Source organism: Siphateles boraxobius, unplaced genomic scaffold (assembly GCF_051911475.1).
Source record: "Siphateles boraxobius isolate OS27281-9 unplaced genomic scaffold, OSU_SipBor_1 3, whole genome shotgun sequence".
NCBI classification, from domain to species: Eukaryota; Metazoa; Chordata; class Actinopteri; order Cypriniformes; family Leuciscidae; genus Siphateles; species Siphateles boraxobius.
The window spans coordinates 6,955,517-6,970,504 of NW_027508919.1; the positions used below are offsets into that span (position 1 = coordinate 6,955,517).

Consider the following 14,988-nt stretch of genomic DNA (forward strand, 5'->3'; position numbering starts at 1 on the left):
TGGAGTATAAATCTTTTTTATTATTTAGATGCAAGTATAATAAACATACTGTACTGTTAGAAGATAAATATTTACAATAGTTGCCTTGTAGTAGTTAGTAGAGAAAGCAGATTCATTTCTCAATCACTGAATGAAAACACTTCCTTAAACTCACAATACTCTGCTTTGATCTTACAAATTTCAGGGAGGTAATAAATGATTGTCTACTAAAAGAAATAACAGACAACGTTTATTATCAGCACGTCAGGGGCCACCACAGCACTTACACACCTCTTAAAGGCTTTAAACAATAGGACAGCCTTTACCCCAATATAGGGGGGGGGGGATGAAACATTGTTTGCTGAAGAACATAGGTGTGCTGGTACATGCCCGACCTTCAGGAATGTCAGAGAGCTCTGGGAAAGGTTTTCTCTCTCTGATAGGTGACTGAGTCTCAGGTCTGGATCACATCTGTCATAAAAGCTTGAGATGGGCAGGGTTTTGTAATGTCATTTTCATCCAATCACTGTTAAAGGGCAATTTACAAACCAAACATTCCGCTTCGGCATGCACATTTCCAGATATCGATCTCAAAGTGGAACGGAACAATTAGCAGTTACATTGTGTTAAAGCCAGTGAGCATTTGATAAATATCCTGAGGGATACATTATTATTCAACGGTCTCCCTTCACCTATACGGATATAAACAGTGAACTTTACATTCAGGGATTATGCGAAACATCTGGAAAGTCTCATCTTTATGGGGAACTTCAAAACACAGTCAGTCTACCATCAAATGTACATTAACGGGCATATAGTTTCATTATGTTATGCTGGCAAAGATTCAATCGCTAATGCAACTGTCTGCAGAGGATGCATTTCTCGAATCAGCGTGTGTGTTTTGATTATGTAAACAGAGGAGCCCGAAGCTGTGAGAGCTAATGTAAGCCCAGTCCAATCTGTGTGTGCAAGTGTTTAAATACATTACATATGCAATTATACTAATGAAAAGTTATACCATCACAAATCACTGCTGTATATTTATTAAACTTAAAAAAAAAACCCAGAGCAAGACACATAGCTTGGACAAAGAGGTTTTCTCTGACATCCGACCAGCGCAAGGAACAAGATCACTATCTGCACGCACAAATCCTCTGATCTCTGATGAATATTCACACTGATGCACTAATCAAAACGCCATTCACTCCAATTACAGCCTTTATTACATTGGGAAGAGAGACGTAATTTGTTTAGAATCAACAGGCACTCGTTCACCAATCCTTATTTTTATTCTGTCATTCATTATATACATACTGAAAACCCATTTCAATCACGTACACGTGCAAAGAATCCCCGTTCATGTATTTAAATGTGATCTCAAAAGAGGAAACTGGATATTTTCTGGCAAGAAGTCACCCACACAGATGCATCACGCCCATTCGCTTAATAAAAGTCACATAGAAAGAAAAAGAAAGGTGTTATACCATGGAAACTTAAAAATACTCTGCAATTAAAACAAATGAAGAGGAAGCGAAATGCGCACACACATACTCACATACTCATAAAAGCCTGTTTATACTAGGCCATGTTAACAAATGAATGATCCGCACAATCTTTTCCTCGTTAGGTACACTTACTGACTCGGGTTCTACAGGTATGTTGCCATGGCCACCGGCCTCTGTAAACTAAAAGCTTTGGAGAGGGAGGTGACGTCACGGGGGAGAAGCCGCCACAGAAGGCTCGTCATGCCAGTGAATGAGGATCATTCTAACTGCGGCTCCAAGAGGCCTTCAACACGTCATTCGGCTACGCTCCGAAAAAATACATCAGAAGAAGATCTGTTTGGCATCTGATGGATTCTGCTCCATTGGACAATATGGACATTTAAGCCTGGTAAGAGAGTTTAAGACATCGTCAGTGAGGAAAATAATACATTTATAACTGAAAACATTGAAGAACAACAATGAAATTATTTCAAAAGGTGAAGTGTGATTAATAGCACCAAACAATGGTTGCCAGGGCATTGCTATGTGGTTGCTAATGGGTTCTCTTGCTTGAATGTTTAAAAAACACTTTATTCTTCATATATTTTACATTGTTGCAGCACCTCTCTTCCCATTCTGTCAGTAACGCTCTGGTTAGTTCCTGTCTCTACGAATGACTGGAATGAGGAATATTGTGATGGGTACAATCCCGCAAGAAAACTCAGGACTACAATGGAGTCGTTTCACGGAGTTCAGAAACAGTGTTTACTGATATAGAGAATAATTCGCTTTGGAGTGACTGTGTTTTGTGACTTTGCAAACCTGTTTCATGCTCAAACAGCAACATTACATACTAAAGAAAGTTGAAAATGTAAAAAAGCATAAAAGGTCCTTATTAACATTAAAAGAATGACAAACTTCATCTTTAAAAAGTGCAGAAAAGCTTAATCTGCCAATTATCACTACTTCTGGTAGCTACAACTGCAGATTGCAATTTTTAAATCATCAGGCCTCGGGTCAGTTTGCCAGCACAGATTCAACTTTAAAGTAAATGTAGAGATAAGTACACTTCATTTGTGTCTAGGTGATGCATAAGTCAGAGTCTTACTTTCCAGCATTGGTGAGTTTGTTAAGAGCGTCTCTGGATATGACATGTCCACAGATGAGCTTCATGGGTGGATTGCTCTCTGATGTCTGCTGCCTCAGGATAGGACAGGCAAACACAGAGTGATACCAGCACTTCTTCCCCAGGTCTATTTCAATCTAACACACACGCAGACACATACACATAGAGCAGGGATGAATAGATAAAGCATTAATGTCTTTGAAATTACCATTATTATTAATTATAAATTAGCAGATGTATTCACCGATCATTGGCCAATAAAAAAGAAGCACATATCTGAAATTGATATAATTAATAAATCCAGTTTATTTTATGTTTCAGTGTTTTCTGTTTATAATAACTTAGAACAGTCTGAATAAGGAGATGAATAGAATGTGTAATTTATCAATCTTAATTTTAGTACCCTAGTCCATTGGTTTAAATTTGCCTGCCATATACAAATGAATGTCACTTTATTTTCCATACCCAGGCAGGTCTCAGAGATATGTTTATTTGATTTTGTGTAAATCATTATTTTAATCAATTATGTGTGTTGTATAATTAATTATCGGGGTTTACAAAAACTGTTGGTATCAGTAAATCTTGTTCCAAGTCATTAGTGCATCCCTAATTATAATGTAAACGTTTCACTTTACAATTCATATAAGTAAAATATTTAAACAAAGACATTTAGAGATTTAAAACCTTCAGATCAAGCATTAAAGGTAAAGAGAAAGACTTACTGGCAGCTCATCCTTGTGTGTCCAAACACCGCTGCACTGTCTCTGTTCAATAACCTGTTTGATGTTCATGAGAACAGGCAGAGCCATACAGCCGGAAGCAAAACTGATAGAGAGTCAGAAAATCAAAACAGGATTTAGTAATAAAGCATATATAATTCAAGCAAAGAAAAGCTTTTACTGTCAATACAAATAGCAAGTAAATGCCTAAAACAGAGTACAACTGTCAATCGATACATTTTAATCTAGTTAATTACATGACGTGCCGAATTGCAATCGATCATATACACCAATATTTACAGAGAAATGCCACCCATGGAGATAGATAAACTGCAAATGTTTAAAAGTTTTACAAAAGATTTCTATTTCAAATAAATGCGGTATTTTTTAACTTTCATTTCAACAAACAATCCTGAAAACAAAAATATTAAAGAGCTCAACTGTTTTCAACATTGATAATTAGAAAGGTTTCTTGAGCATCAAATCAGCATATTAGAATGATTTCTAAAGGATCATGTGACACTAAAGACTGGAGTAATAACTGCTGAAAATTACATTTTTAAATAGAAAATTTTAAATGCAGTAATATTTCACACAAGAGACTTTCCAAAATCTTACCAATCCCAAACTTTTTAACAGTACATTATGCAGATGAGTAAAGCACTGAATAAACACTACAAAAGTGGCATTTCAAGTTAAAACTTTTTTAATGTTAAACTTTTAAAAGCTTGCCTCAAGACCCTTGCGTTTTGTTCCATTCTATTGATCTCCATCTAAAACTTGTATAAAGACGTTCTTCAGAAGGCCTGACATCCAAGTAATGGTTAGGGTCTACGTTTAAAATCCTGTACGATCAGGAGAGATTTAAGACTTTTGTTCTGACCTGACACTGAGTGGAGACTCCACAGAGAGTCCAAGCAGGGCGCAGGCGTCCCGTGTAAAGATGTTACAGATCTCTGCCCACTGATCCGTCTCCAGCAGACTACGGTACGGAGAGTTCTCGATCCCATGGCGGAGGTACACTAGACTACCCATTAATATCTGAATATCTAGAGAGCACACACAAACAAGGCTCAGATATCATCTCAGACTTTGTTCATAACAATGAATGAGGTAGTGTAGGTAGTGTCAATTCATTAAAGGACAAGTTCAGTATTTTACACTTAAAGCCCTGTTTTATAAGGGTGTCACAATTTCGATTTTAAATCGGAATCGACCAAAATGAATTCACAATCTCGAACATTGAATTAAAAAATGGAATCGTCGATGCTGCCACGCCCCCATGTTACGTCCGGTCGGCGTGCCAAGCGGAAAAAAACACGCGTGTTGAAGTTCTGCGAGTCTATGGTCAAACTCCTCTAACTTAGCTACAGCCATTCAAAAGATAGCATGCCAACTGCAGATGCAGGAGACCCATCGATAGAACTTGAACCCCCTCCTCTTTTATTGAAGTCGCATGTGTGGAAGTTTTTTGGATTTCCAGTGAGTTATGTTGACAACGTTCGCGCTTCAAAAAAGCCACAGTTTGCAGACGTCCCAAGTCTCGCGGAAGTTCCTGGAGTCTCCCGCATATTGATAGCGGCTCCCTGATGCCCGCAAATTAGTTAAAATCTCCCGGAATCTAGAGTGAGCGAACAAGAGCGCGGATGCGAGACAGAAAAAACTGTGCTCTAAACCGTATAGCGCGTGCACGGCAGAGAGGGGGAGAGCAAGAGACCTTGCGTGTGTGCCTCATGAAGCACAGATAGCATCCTGATTGGCCGGTTTCGGCTTTAAAAAAAATAAATGTAAAATCGAGAATCGAATCGAAAAGTGAGCTTAGAATCGAAAATTGAATCGAATCGAGGATTTGGAGAATCGTGACACTTTTAAGATCGTTTCTGATGAAATAGAACGGTTAAGATTGAAATTTGGACAACTGCTGCTGTCCCGAGAATTTTCGGTTTCTGTGGTAGCACCCCCCCACCTCGACAATGGTTTCATAGGGGCACTGGAACAATCATTCATACAACACATTAAACTTAAGTTTACAAAGCGTGAAACTCACCGAGCGGTCTGGGGTGTTCACTGATATGCTCACACAAAAATGGCTGCAAAAGACTTTTCCAACAGGTTTTATCATAGTTTTTGTCCAACTCCATTGACTTGTATTGGATGTTCTGTGAGGTGCGGTATTACTCCGCTGCCGGAAACGGAATTCGGGTTGTTTGTATTCTTTTTGTAGTCTTATGCAGTCGCGGACGGTATCGTAGGCTTCACTATCCAAACATTGGCAAAGGTGCATTATCGCCACCAAGTAGGCTGGAGTGTCTATTATTCAAGCTCTCAACGGAAGAATGTCCGGTTGTGAGGCGTTTGGAAAAATAGGTCCACAGTTTTACAACGAATGGTAAAACACCTGTTGGAAAGCGTCTTTTGCAGCGATTTTTGCGTGAGCATATCAGTGAACACCCCAGACCACTCGGTGAGTTTCACATCTTTGTAAACTAAAGTTTAATGCGTTTTATGAATGATTGTTCCAGTGCCCCTATGAAACCATCGTTGAGGTGGGGGGTGCTAGCATAGAAACCGAAAATTCTCGGGACAGCAGCATTTGTCCAAATTTCAATCTTAACCGTTCTATTTCATCAGAAACGATCTTAAAACAGGGCTTTAAGTGTAAAATACCGAACTTGTCCATTGAGAACTTTAAAATTAATAAAATAACAGCTTCGAGTAATGACATTACTGGTAAAACAGCCTCAATTGTGATTTGGTTCCACCCATATGTTTACATAAAAGCCTTGTCGACGTTAAAGAGGTAGTTTTTCATCAATTCAGGGCTGAACCTTTCCTCACCTCTCTGATGCTGTGAGGCAAACGGTTGGAAATGGCGTGCATACTGTAAAGCTTCCTGCTGTTTGCTGATTCCCCCGTTGAGCAGGCTAATGAAATAGAGTCTGTGAAGCTTGAACTCAAGGGTGCTGTTCAGATCCAGCAGCCTCTGACGGTTTGTCACCGCCCACCTACCACAGCAACCATACAACCAAAATAACCATTAGAACTACTAACCTGAAATATACAACAAACCAATATAGTAAGCCACACCCCATCCAATTCAATGTTCTGTCTAAAGACTGAGATGATGTGCATAGATAAACTACCATACAAAAGTTTGGGGTCAGTAAGATTATTAACATATCTTATGCTCTTTAAGGCTGCATTTATCTGATAAAAAAATAATAGAGTAAAACAGTAATATTGTTAAATAATATTACCATTTATAAGAACGGTTTTTAAAATATAATTTATTCCTGTGATGGTAAATCTGAATTTGAAGCAGCCATTAGAAATCATTATAATCTGCTCAGTTGGTGCTGGTTTTATTATTATCAATGTTGAAAGCAGTTATGCTGCTTATTATTTTGTGGAAACCATGATGCCTTAGAAATATATAAAAAATAGAAAGTTTAAAAGAACAGCATTTTTTTTGAAAACAAATGTCTTTACTGTCACTTTTGACCAATTTAAAGCATCCTTGCTGAACAATTAATTTGTTTTGAAAAAAAAATTCTTTACTGTCCCAAACCTTTTGAAATGTAGTGTACATGAGGATAAAATAAAAAATAAAAGTGGGCAGCAGAAAGCAGACAAACAGGACACATACTCTAAAGCTGGTCTGAGATCTTGTGTTCTTAAAGCCTCTAAAATGCGGTTGAGCTCCAGAAATGGCTGTTTCATGCTCATGTCGATTACTACACCAGACTCCTGTGAAGTCAGATTGAAACACTCAATGTCAATGCCAGGATCAAATTGTCAACAAAATACAAGCGCTTATACATCCAGAGGTTACCATAAATATGAAGTACAGCAATGTTTACAGAAATGGACAATCATTTTTAGAATAATACAAAAGAGAAGCATACCTGGCAGAGGTCTTCTGCAACACTCAGCATGCCTTGTCGATACAGGTGCTCTACGATAGTTTCACTGAGGTATTTCTGCCTCTCTGGAGAGTCCCAGACATTTTCAGCTACAACTGCACTCACCTCCGCATCAAAGTTCTGAATAAGAGAACACAGCATTTAATGCACATTTTTAATCACACATTTTTTACTATGGTAAATCATACTACAAGGCTAATTTCATTATCAATGAAGTATAGATTTTGAGCAGTTCTTTATCATTTTTATCAAAGTAGAAAGCAATCAGAAACTCCTGGAAAAAGAGAGGAGGAATGGGATTGGGAATGTCCAAGGCAGTTATATTTCAATAATTTAACAACATATTTTCATGTTTACAGTTCTCTCATGCCAGATAATGGTCACATGGCTGCAGGTAAACAAATAAAATATTTAACATTTAGCATTTTTATGGTTTAATTATTAATTAGCTTTCATCAATCAAGAACGAGCTGCAGTTCCCTAACGGAACTCTTAGGGGTTCGCAAACCCCAGTTTTGGAAACCTTGACTAAGATAAACTGTTTAATGTGCTGTTAATATTGATATAATTCAATAAACAACATAAACAATTCAGATATCAAACTCTTACTCTGTCAATCGCTTTTCCCACTTTCGACACACTGCCATGGATGTCCTTATGCCTTGAGGCGAGCATCTGCACAGTTTCTTTGATTTCCTTGCAGCACTGGGCCATTGTTTGATGGAGCACTGACAAATCCGCATCTTGTACACCTAGAGTAGAAATGAAGTACAATGAAATATAACAACTAAACAAACTTTGATCTAAAACGACATATCTACTGTGACTCATCTATGTAACAGAGTTATGCTTATGTAACCATCTACAAACCTAACGTGTGGGCTAGAGGTTATTCAGCTAACATTGCATGTTTGTTTGCACTGCAGGCTATTATTTATGCAGGCATCTAAAGTACACCTATTGTTCCTGACTTAATGTCACTGAATATACTTTTTCAAAGCTGAAAAGGCACTTGGTTGACTTCCTCCTCCTCCTCTTTAGACTTGTTTTCATATATAAGCATTGACATATGAATCAGTCTCTGACAAGTTGATAACAGGCATTCAGAGCTAAAAAAAAGAAAGAAAAAAGGACCACTGTACCACAAATTCACCACAGTATGGCACCATCATTTAGCAAATTTCAGTACCAATGTGGTGCTATTCAGCGGATGAGGCATTGTAATTAGAGGAATGAAAGGAGGAAGGAAATTAATGAAATAACATATTCTTCTACGAATGAACTGTTGTACCTTGCCTTTATACATCTGCACATATAGGTTACACTTTGTGTCCACGTTACATGTAGTTAACACAGTAATAACTATTAATTATGCATAATTACATGGGTAACACTTTACAATAAGAGTTCATTTGTTAACATTAGTTTATGTATTAAACTAACCATGAGCAATACATTTGTTACTGTATTTGTTAATATTTGTCAACGTTAGTTAATAAAATACAGATGTTCATTATTTGTTTATGTTACTTCACAGTGCATTAACTAATGTTAAAGTCCCCCTGTAGTCAATAATTTTATCCCTTAAAACTCATCTTTGATCACCAAAATGACATATTTAAATGTTTTTTCCTGTGAAAAAAAATTCTTCATGCCTTAAAATAGCTTGAATCCAACTCTACACCCTTGCTTCATGTAGTATATGGGGAATCATGAATATCCCACTCACACCAGCTCACAGATTCACTCGGCCAACTTACTGAGGTAAATGCTGCACAATGATATCGCTCTTTACAACGTTGGACACATAACGGTAATTAATATGATTACCCTTCTGCTTGACTATGTTAACAGCTAATAATGTGTTGCTAATGTCACACAAACTATGTTCCCATTCGCCATCTCAGTCTGCCTTCTAACAATCATTTGAACAACTCAGAATGTCAGTGGAGAAAGGCATTTAGTTCATAATAACATCATAATATACATCATACACACGCTATATTACTAAATCTACCCGAATTTCCGGCACGTTGACCTGATTGGTTTCAAGGTAGTTTGAGACGTCAGAAACACCAGCGATTTCAAACCTCTTTTTTGTGAGTGTCTTTTTTTCACTGCAGTTTAAGGAGAAAAATCAGCAATGGCTCAGCACATTAAAAACACCACATAGACATAAAAACATTAAAAACTTGATTTTCACCACAGGGGGACTTTAACAAACACAACTTTTGATTTTAATAAATGTATTAGTAAATTAATTTTACTATTATTTAACAATAGAAAAATTAAGAAATTATGTAGAAGTGCAATTCATTATTAGTTCATGTTAACTAATGTGGTTTAGTAATGTTAACTAATGAAACCTTATTGTAAAGTGTTAACATTACATGCAACCAACCCTAAACCAAACCCTAACCCTATAGCATGTACATGTAGTTTATTAAAATTACTCACTATTTAAATGTATAATTACACTCTAATAAGGACAACTTACAATAAAGTGTAACTACACATATTCTAACTGATGTCACATGTGCGTCATTCAAATTAATCTCCAAGCCTTGATTTCATCAGTCACCAATAGCTGTTTTGTTGCCTAAGGTATAGATATCAAACTACCAGAGGCTCATATTGTACCAAAGCACAAATTATGGTGTCCAAACAGTCTCCAAGCTCACCGTAGGCAACCAATCGACTCCTCAGCTCACAGACGTTCCTCAGGAGTTCATCCAGCCGTTCTTCTGACTGATGCCCATACGTGACAAACCTGTGTAGCACCTTCTCGAGCTCCCGTTCCACACACGCACACTGCTCCATCAGCACAGCCGTTACAGCTTACACACACACACACACAACGTCCTGCAAAACAACATAAAATAAAAGTCAAGCTCAATATACAGATTAAACACCTACTATATTAGGTGTCTACTAACACATATTTAGGTTGCTCGTTCCAGGAATTAGTTGAATAAAACACAAAATGCAATAACATAAATTTGTTAATCATCTGGTTCAGGTTGGTATGAACTTAGGAGGACTACACACACACACACACACACACACACATATATATATACATACATAATATATACATACATAATTTTATATATATATATATATATATATATATATATATATATATATATATATATATAGCATGTCTGAGTGCTGATTAAATCAAGCCAATGGGTCAGTAAATGGATTCCAATGAAGGCAAGATTGCCAAAAAATCAAACTGACACCTTGACAATCTAGTATAAAAGCAGTACTGTATCAATGCATAATCAAGCAATCATAAACAACAGTGAATTTCTCGGTTCAAAACAAATGTATAAAAAGCCACTGCCGGGGTCAGGGTTAAGCAGCCCAAACACTGCATAATGATGAGCTAAAATAGCCAACATCTATCATTCTCCGTTTATTTCAACTGTTTGAGTAAGCCACTGCAATGACATTTGTACCAACTTGAAGAAAACTGTTAAAATCTTTGAAATTGTGCGTTGACATTAGATACCTCAGAATCAAAACAATCAGTTAGCTTGTTAGCATAACCGGGACAACATCAAACCATTGGAACGAGTCTAAAACTCGCAAATTCAACATGTTTTTTGACGTTAACGATGGTATTTAAATCATATCATCCTAGTACTGACCTCGAACGAATTTTAGAAGGTTGTATCAAACGTGTAAATTAAATAATACATGATGTGCTTGCCTGTTTTGACACCACTTCACCAGCAGACGTCCCTGAAGCGAAGCAGTGGGTCTGTTCTTCTGGAGTGACGTGCGTGTTTGACGCTCTTCTGCCACCCGCGGCCTGGAGGTGAAAATGAATTTACCTCAAAAGTAAGACCAACAAAGGCAAACACATATCACAACTTTGGCCAGTTTGATGGTCTTGAATGGTTTAAGGTGGTTTCCCAGCCTTACTAGTTTAAAAGTTGTCTTTTAAACCAGGTACCGGACTGGAGACCATCTAAAAGCAGCAAACTAGACGGGTTTAGTGTAAAAAAAACATATATGAAGCTGCAGTAAACAAATATCTGAGAAAATATGCCAGTACTCAGGGACTTCAATTATATAAACTTTTGGGGGGACCAGTATAGAGGATTTTCACTGGACCTATTGCAAAATATTGTATAACAGGGCCCGTATTCATAAAGATTCTAATAAGAATAATATAAGAATCCTCTCAGAAAACTCTTAATTTAGCTTAAAATCTTTTACGTAGGAGTCTTAGCTAGAGCGATTCGGGACCGATCTGACAGCAACTCTGAGTAAGGAAAAGACAAAAACGTTATCTTAGTGAGGAGGCGGGGCTGACCCGGTTGCTATGTATGACACAATCTTTTGAAGACTGTGATTGGTTGGTTGTCCAAGAAGGAAAAAAAGAGTGATTAGAGTCTATTCTAAGCCTTCACTTTGAAATTACATGCGTAAATTTTCCTATTTGACCATTCTCTCTCACACACACACACACACACACACACACACACACACACACACACACACACACACACACACACACACACACACACACACACACACACACACACACACACACACACACACACACACACACACACACACACATTATATTTGTGTATATAAATCCTTTTTTTTATTTACCATACTGTTAATTACCTATAAGGTATTTGATTTGATTAGAATGATAAAAATTGTGTAAAAAATTTAAGTTGTGGTTTGAATGCTGGTTTTAATGTAACAAACATGGAATAAAAAACAAGAAGGACAAGAAAGCTCAACTGGACAGAGGAACAGTGTTTACTGTGAGCCCAGTTAGTGGATGAACACAAGGCCATGAATTGTTGATATCAACAATTCAATTGTTGATATCAACAATTACATTTTGATATCAGCAATTTAATTATTGAAATCAACAATAGAATTCTTGATATCAACAATTGAATTGTTGATATCAAGAATTGATTTCTTACTAGTGGAAAATATAATTTTTGATATCAATAATTACATTGTTAGGCTACTAGTAAAAATGCAAATTCCTGATTTCAATAATTCAGTTGTCACTAGTTGAAATGTCTATTCTTGATATCAACAATTAAATGCTACTAGTAAAAATGTTAATTTTTGATATCTGAAAATGTATTTCTGATATCAATATAATTTCAGATATCTAAAATGGCTTTCTTACTAGTAACAATTACATTCATGATATGAGAAATTAACATTGTCACTAGTGAAAATGGAATTATTGATATCATAAATGAACATTGTTACTAGTAGCAATTCAATTGTTGATATCAAGAATAGACATTTCAACTATAGTGACAATTGAATTCTTGATATCAAAAATAAAGGTTTTTACTATAAGAATTGTATTTCTGATATGTGAAATTGGAATTTCAACTAGTAAAAAATCAATTATTGATATCAACAATTGATTTTAAATGGCAGCCTATGGAGACTTTTCACAAGTGAAAATACAATTACAGATATCAAGAATTATAGTTTTTACTAGTTGAAATTCAGTTGCTGATATCAAGAATTATAATTTTAACTAGTGAAAATTTAATTGTGGATATCAAGAATTAGCATTGTTACTAGTGGAAATGTAATTTCTGATATCAAAAATTGCCATTGTTACTAGTAGAAATCTAATTCCTGATATCAATAACTATTATTTTAACTAGTGAAAATTTAATTGTTGATATCAAGAATTCATATCCTGAAAATGAATAAAAGTTAAAACGGCTTGCCATAAACCCCAAAAAGCTAGAATAAATCTAAAATGTACGACAAACCAAAACTCAGGTCTCAGGAGGATAAAGTTAAGATAGACCCACTGTCCTTGCATGAGGACATCATTTTATGCAAAAACTACTTCCTGTACAAAAACAAATTTTAGTTATTATACTTATTAGGTCCTACTTATACCAAATAGCAAGAAAAATTATAAAATGCACACCAGGCAAACTCTCGGGTCTCAGGACGATAATGTAATGATAAAAATTAAACTTTCAGATATTTTAGATTCATTGCACACCAACTGAAATATTTCAGGTCTTTTGTTGTTTTAATAGGCCTACTGATGATTTTGGCATACAGCTCATGAAAACCCAAAATTCCTATCTCAAACAATTAGCATATCATGAAAAGGGTCTCTTAAAGAGCTATTAACCTAATCATCTGAATCAACTAATTAACTCTAAACACCTGCAAAAGATTCCTGAGGCTTTTAAAAACTCCCAGCCTGTTTCATTACTCAAAACCGCAATCATGGGTAAGACTGCCGACCTGCAGACCCGTCGCTATGGGCGGGCCATAGGGAGCCGGGCCCGCCCCAAAAAATGCTTGTGGACAGATAATTTCATTTTAATTTCATTTTAATATTATCATAGTTGCTCATTTTGTGTTGCATTAATTTTGCATTCTTTATCATTAAAATATTAAAAATATAAATAAACAATGGTGTGATTTAGTTTGATTTTTGGGAATCTACACTGCAACAGCCTATCACGGCCTTAAAAAAGAACGTTAGGCTACGTACGTGACATACAACTAAGCCGCTCAACAGTTACCGCGCATTTTTGAAAGCTGTTTCAAAACGAGTTTTCGCCGGCTTACTCGCTTCAGTTCCTTCCGAGTGGAATAATACTTTGATGAGGAGGTTCTGCTCGGAGAAACGCTTCCTCCCGCTGTACTGGGACTGGAGAGAGGACAGCGCTTCCTCCACTCAAAGTATCTGTGCGAGTGAATTTGCATGCGTGCGTGTGTGTGTATGTGTGTGTCATGGCAATGCATATCCCTCTGTTGACTGCTTTAAAATGCAATGTTTGAGAGGTGCTTCTAGTGTTACATCTAATATGTTGTGTAGTCAAGTGTTTCATGGATATTCATAACATTGCTTCTGTGTAATGTGGTGTAGGCTAGGCTACCTGGTCATATTGCTGTTGGTTATGTTTAACGTGATGATTACATGCTGTGCGACTAGAGTTGATTATTAAATAAGTTACTGTAGGCTAATAATAATTGTGCCCCACCCCCCCCCCCCATACATTTCATATGCCCCCCTTAAGACTGAGGTCTGGTGACGGGTCTGCCGACCTGACTTCTGTCCAGAAGATTGTGGAGAAGGACCGATTCCAGCCCTTGGGGGACCTGCGGAAGCAGTGGACTGAGTCTGGGGGAGAAACATCCAGAGCCACCGTGCACAGGCGTGTGCAGGAAATGGGCTACAGTTGCCGCATTCCCCAGGTCAACCCCATAGAGATTCTGTGGGATATTGTGAAGAGAAAGTTGAGAGACGCAAGACCCAACACTCTGGATGAGCTTAAGGCCGCTATCGAAGCATCCTGGGCCTCCATAACACCTCAGCAGTGCCACAGGCTGATTGCCTCCATGCCACGCCGCATTAAAGCAGTCATTTCTGTAAAAGGATTCCTGACCAAGTATTGAGTGCATAACTGAACATAATTATTTGAAGGTTGACTTTTTTTGTATTAAAACACGTCTTTTATTTGGTCGGATGAAATATGCTAATTTTTTGAGATAGGATTTTTGGGTTTTCATGAGCTGTATGCCAAAATCATCAGTATTAAAACAAAAGACCTGAAATATTTCAGTTGGTGTGCAATGAATCTAAAATATATGAAAGTTTAATTTTTATCATTACATTAGGGAAAATAATGAACTTTATCACAATATGCTAATTTTTTGAGAAGGACCTGTATACCTAATAAGGACAGTTGATTAAAAGAAACATGGCAAACTGG

General features: G+C 36.9%; 1 protein-coding gene across 2 annotated transcripts; it reads right to left on the reverse strand.

Annotated features, from left to right (window-relative positions):
- On the reverse strand, positions 1 to 11,010 carry rmnd5b (required for meiotic nuclear division 5 homolog B). Of its 2 annotated transcripts, none has more exons than XM_077247631.1 (10): positions 10,950 to 11,010; positions 9,913 to 10,093; positions 7,841 to 7,983; positions 7,214 to 7,351; positions 6,955 to 7,055; positions 6,147 to 6,313; positions 4,192 to 4,357; positions 3,312 to 3,414; positions 2,572 to 2,726; positions 1 to 1,869 (listed from the first exon to the last, which is right to left on the reverse strand). In XM_077247631.1, the coding sequence occupies exons 2-10, from the start codon at positions 10,049 to 10,051 to the stop codon at positions 1,806 to 1,808; spliced, it is 1,176 nt and encodes a 391-aa protein (XP_077103746.1). In that variant the 5' UTR covers positions 10,052 to 10,093; positions 10,950 to 11,010; the 3' UTR covers positions 1 to 1,805. The 2 variants fall into 2 exon arrangements, with proteins under 2 accessions (XP_077103746.1, XP_077103747.1); XM_077247632.1 differs by having other exon boundaries at positions 10,888 to 11,010.
- Between the last annotated feature and the right edge of the window lie 3,978 nt (positions 11,011 to 14,988).

What these genes read in the sequence shown, in the direction of transcription:
- rmnd5b (XM_077247631.1), bottom strand. Translation starts at nt 10,051, where the DNA reads ATGGAGCAGTGTGCGTGTGTGGAACGGGAGCTCGAGAAGGTGCTACAC. An exon ending in GAGTCGATTGGTTGCCTACG is followed by an intron (nt 7,984 to 9,912) that starts GTGAGCTTGGAG and finishes TTTCTACTCTAG; the next exon opens with GTGTACAAGATGCGGATTTG. An exon ending in GATCTCAGACCAGCTTTAGA is followed by an intron (nt 6,314 to 6,954) that starts GTATGTGTCCTG and finishes TTGCTGTGGTAG; the next exon opens with GTGGGCGGTGACAAACCGTC.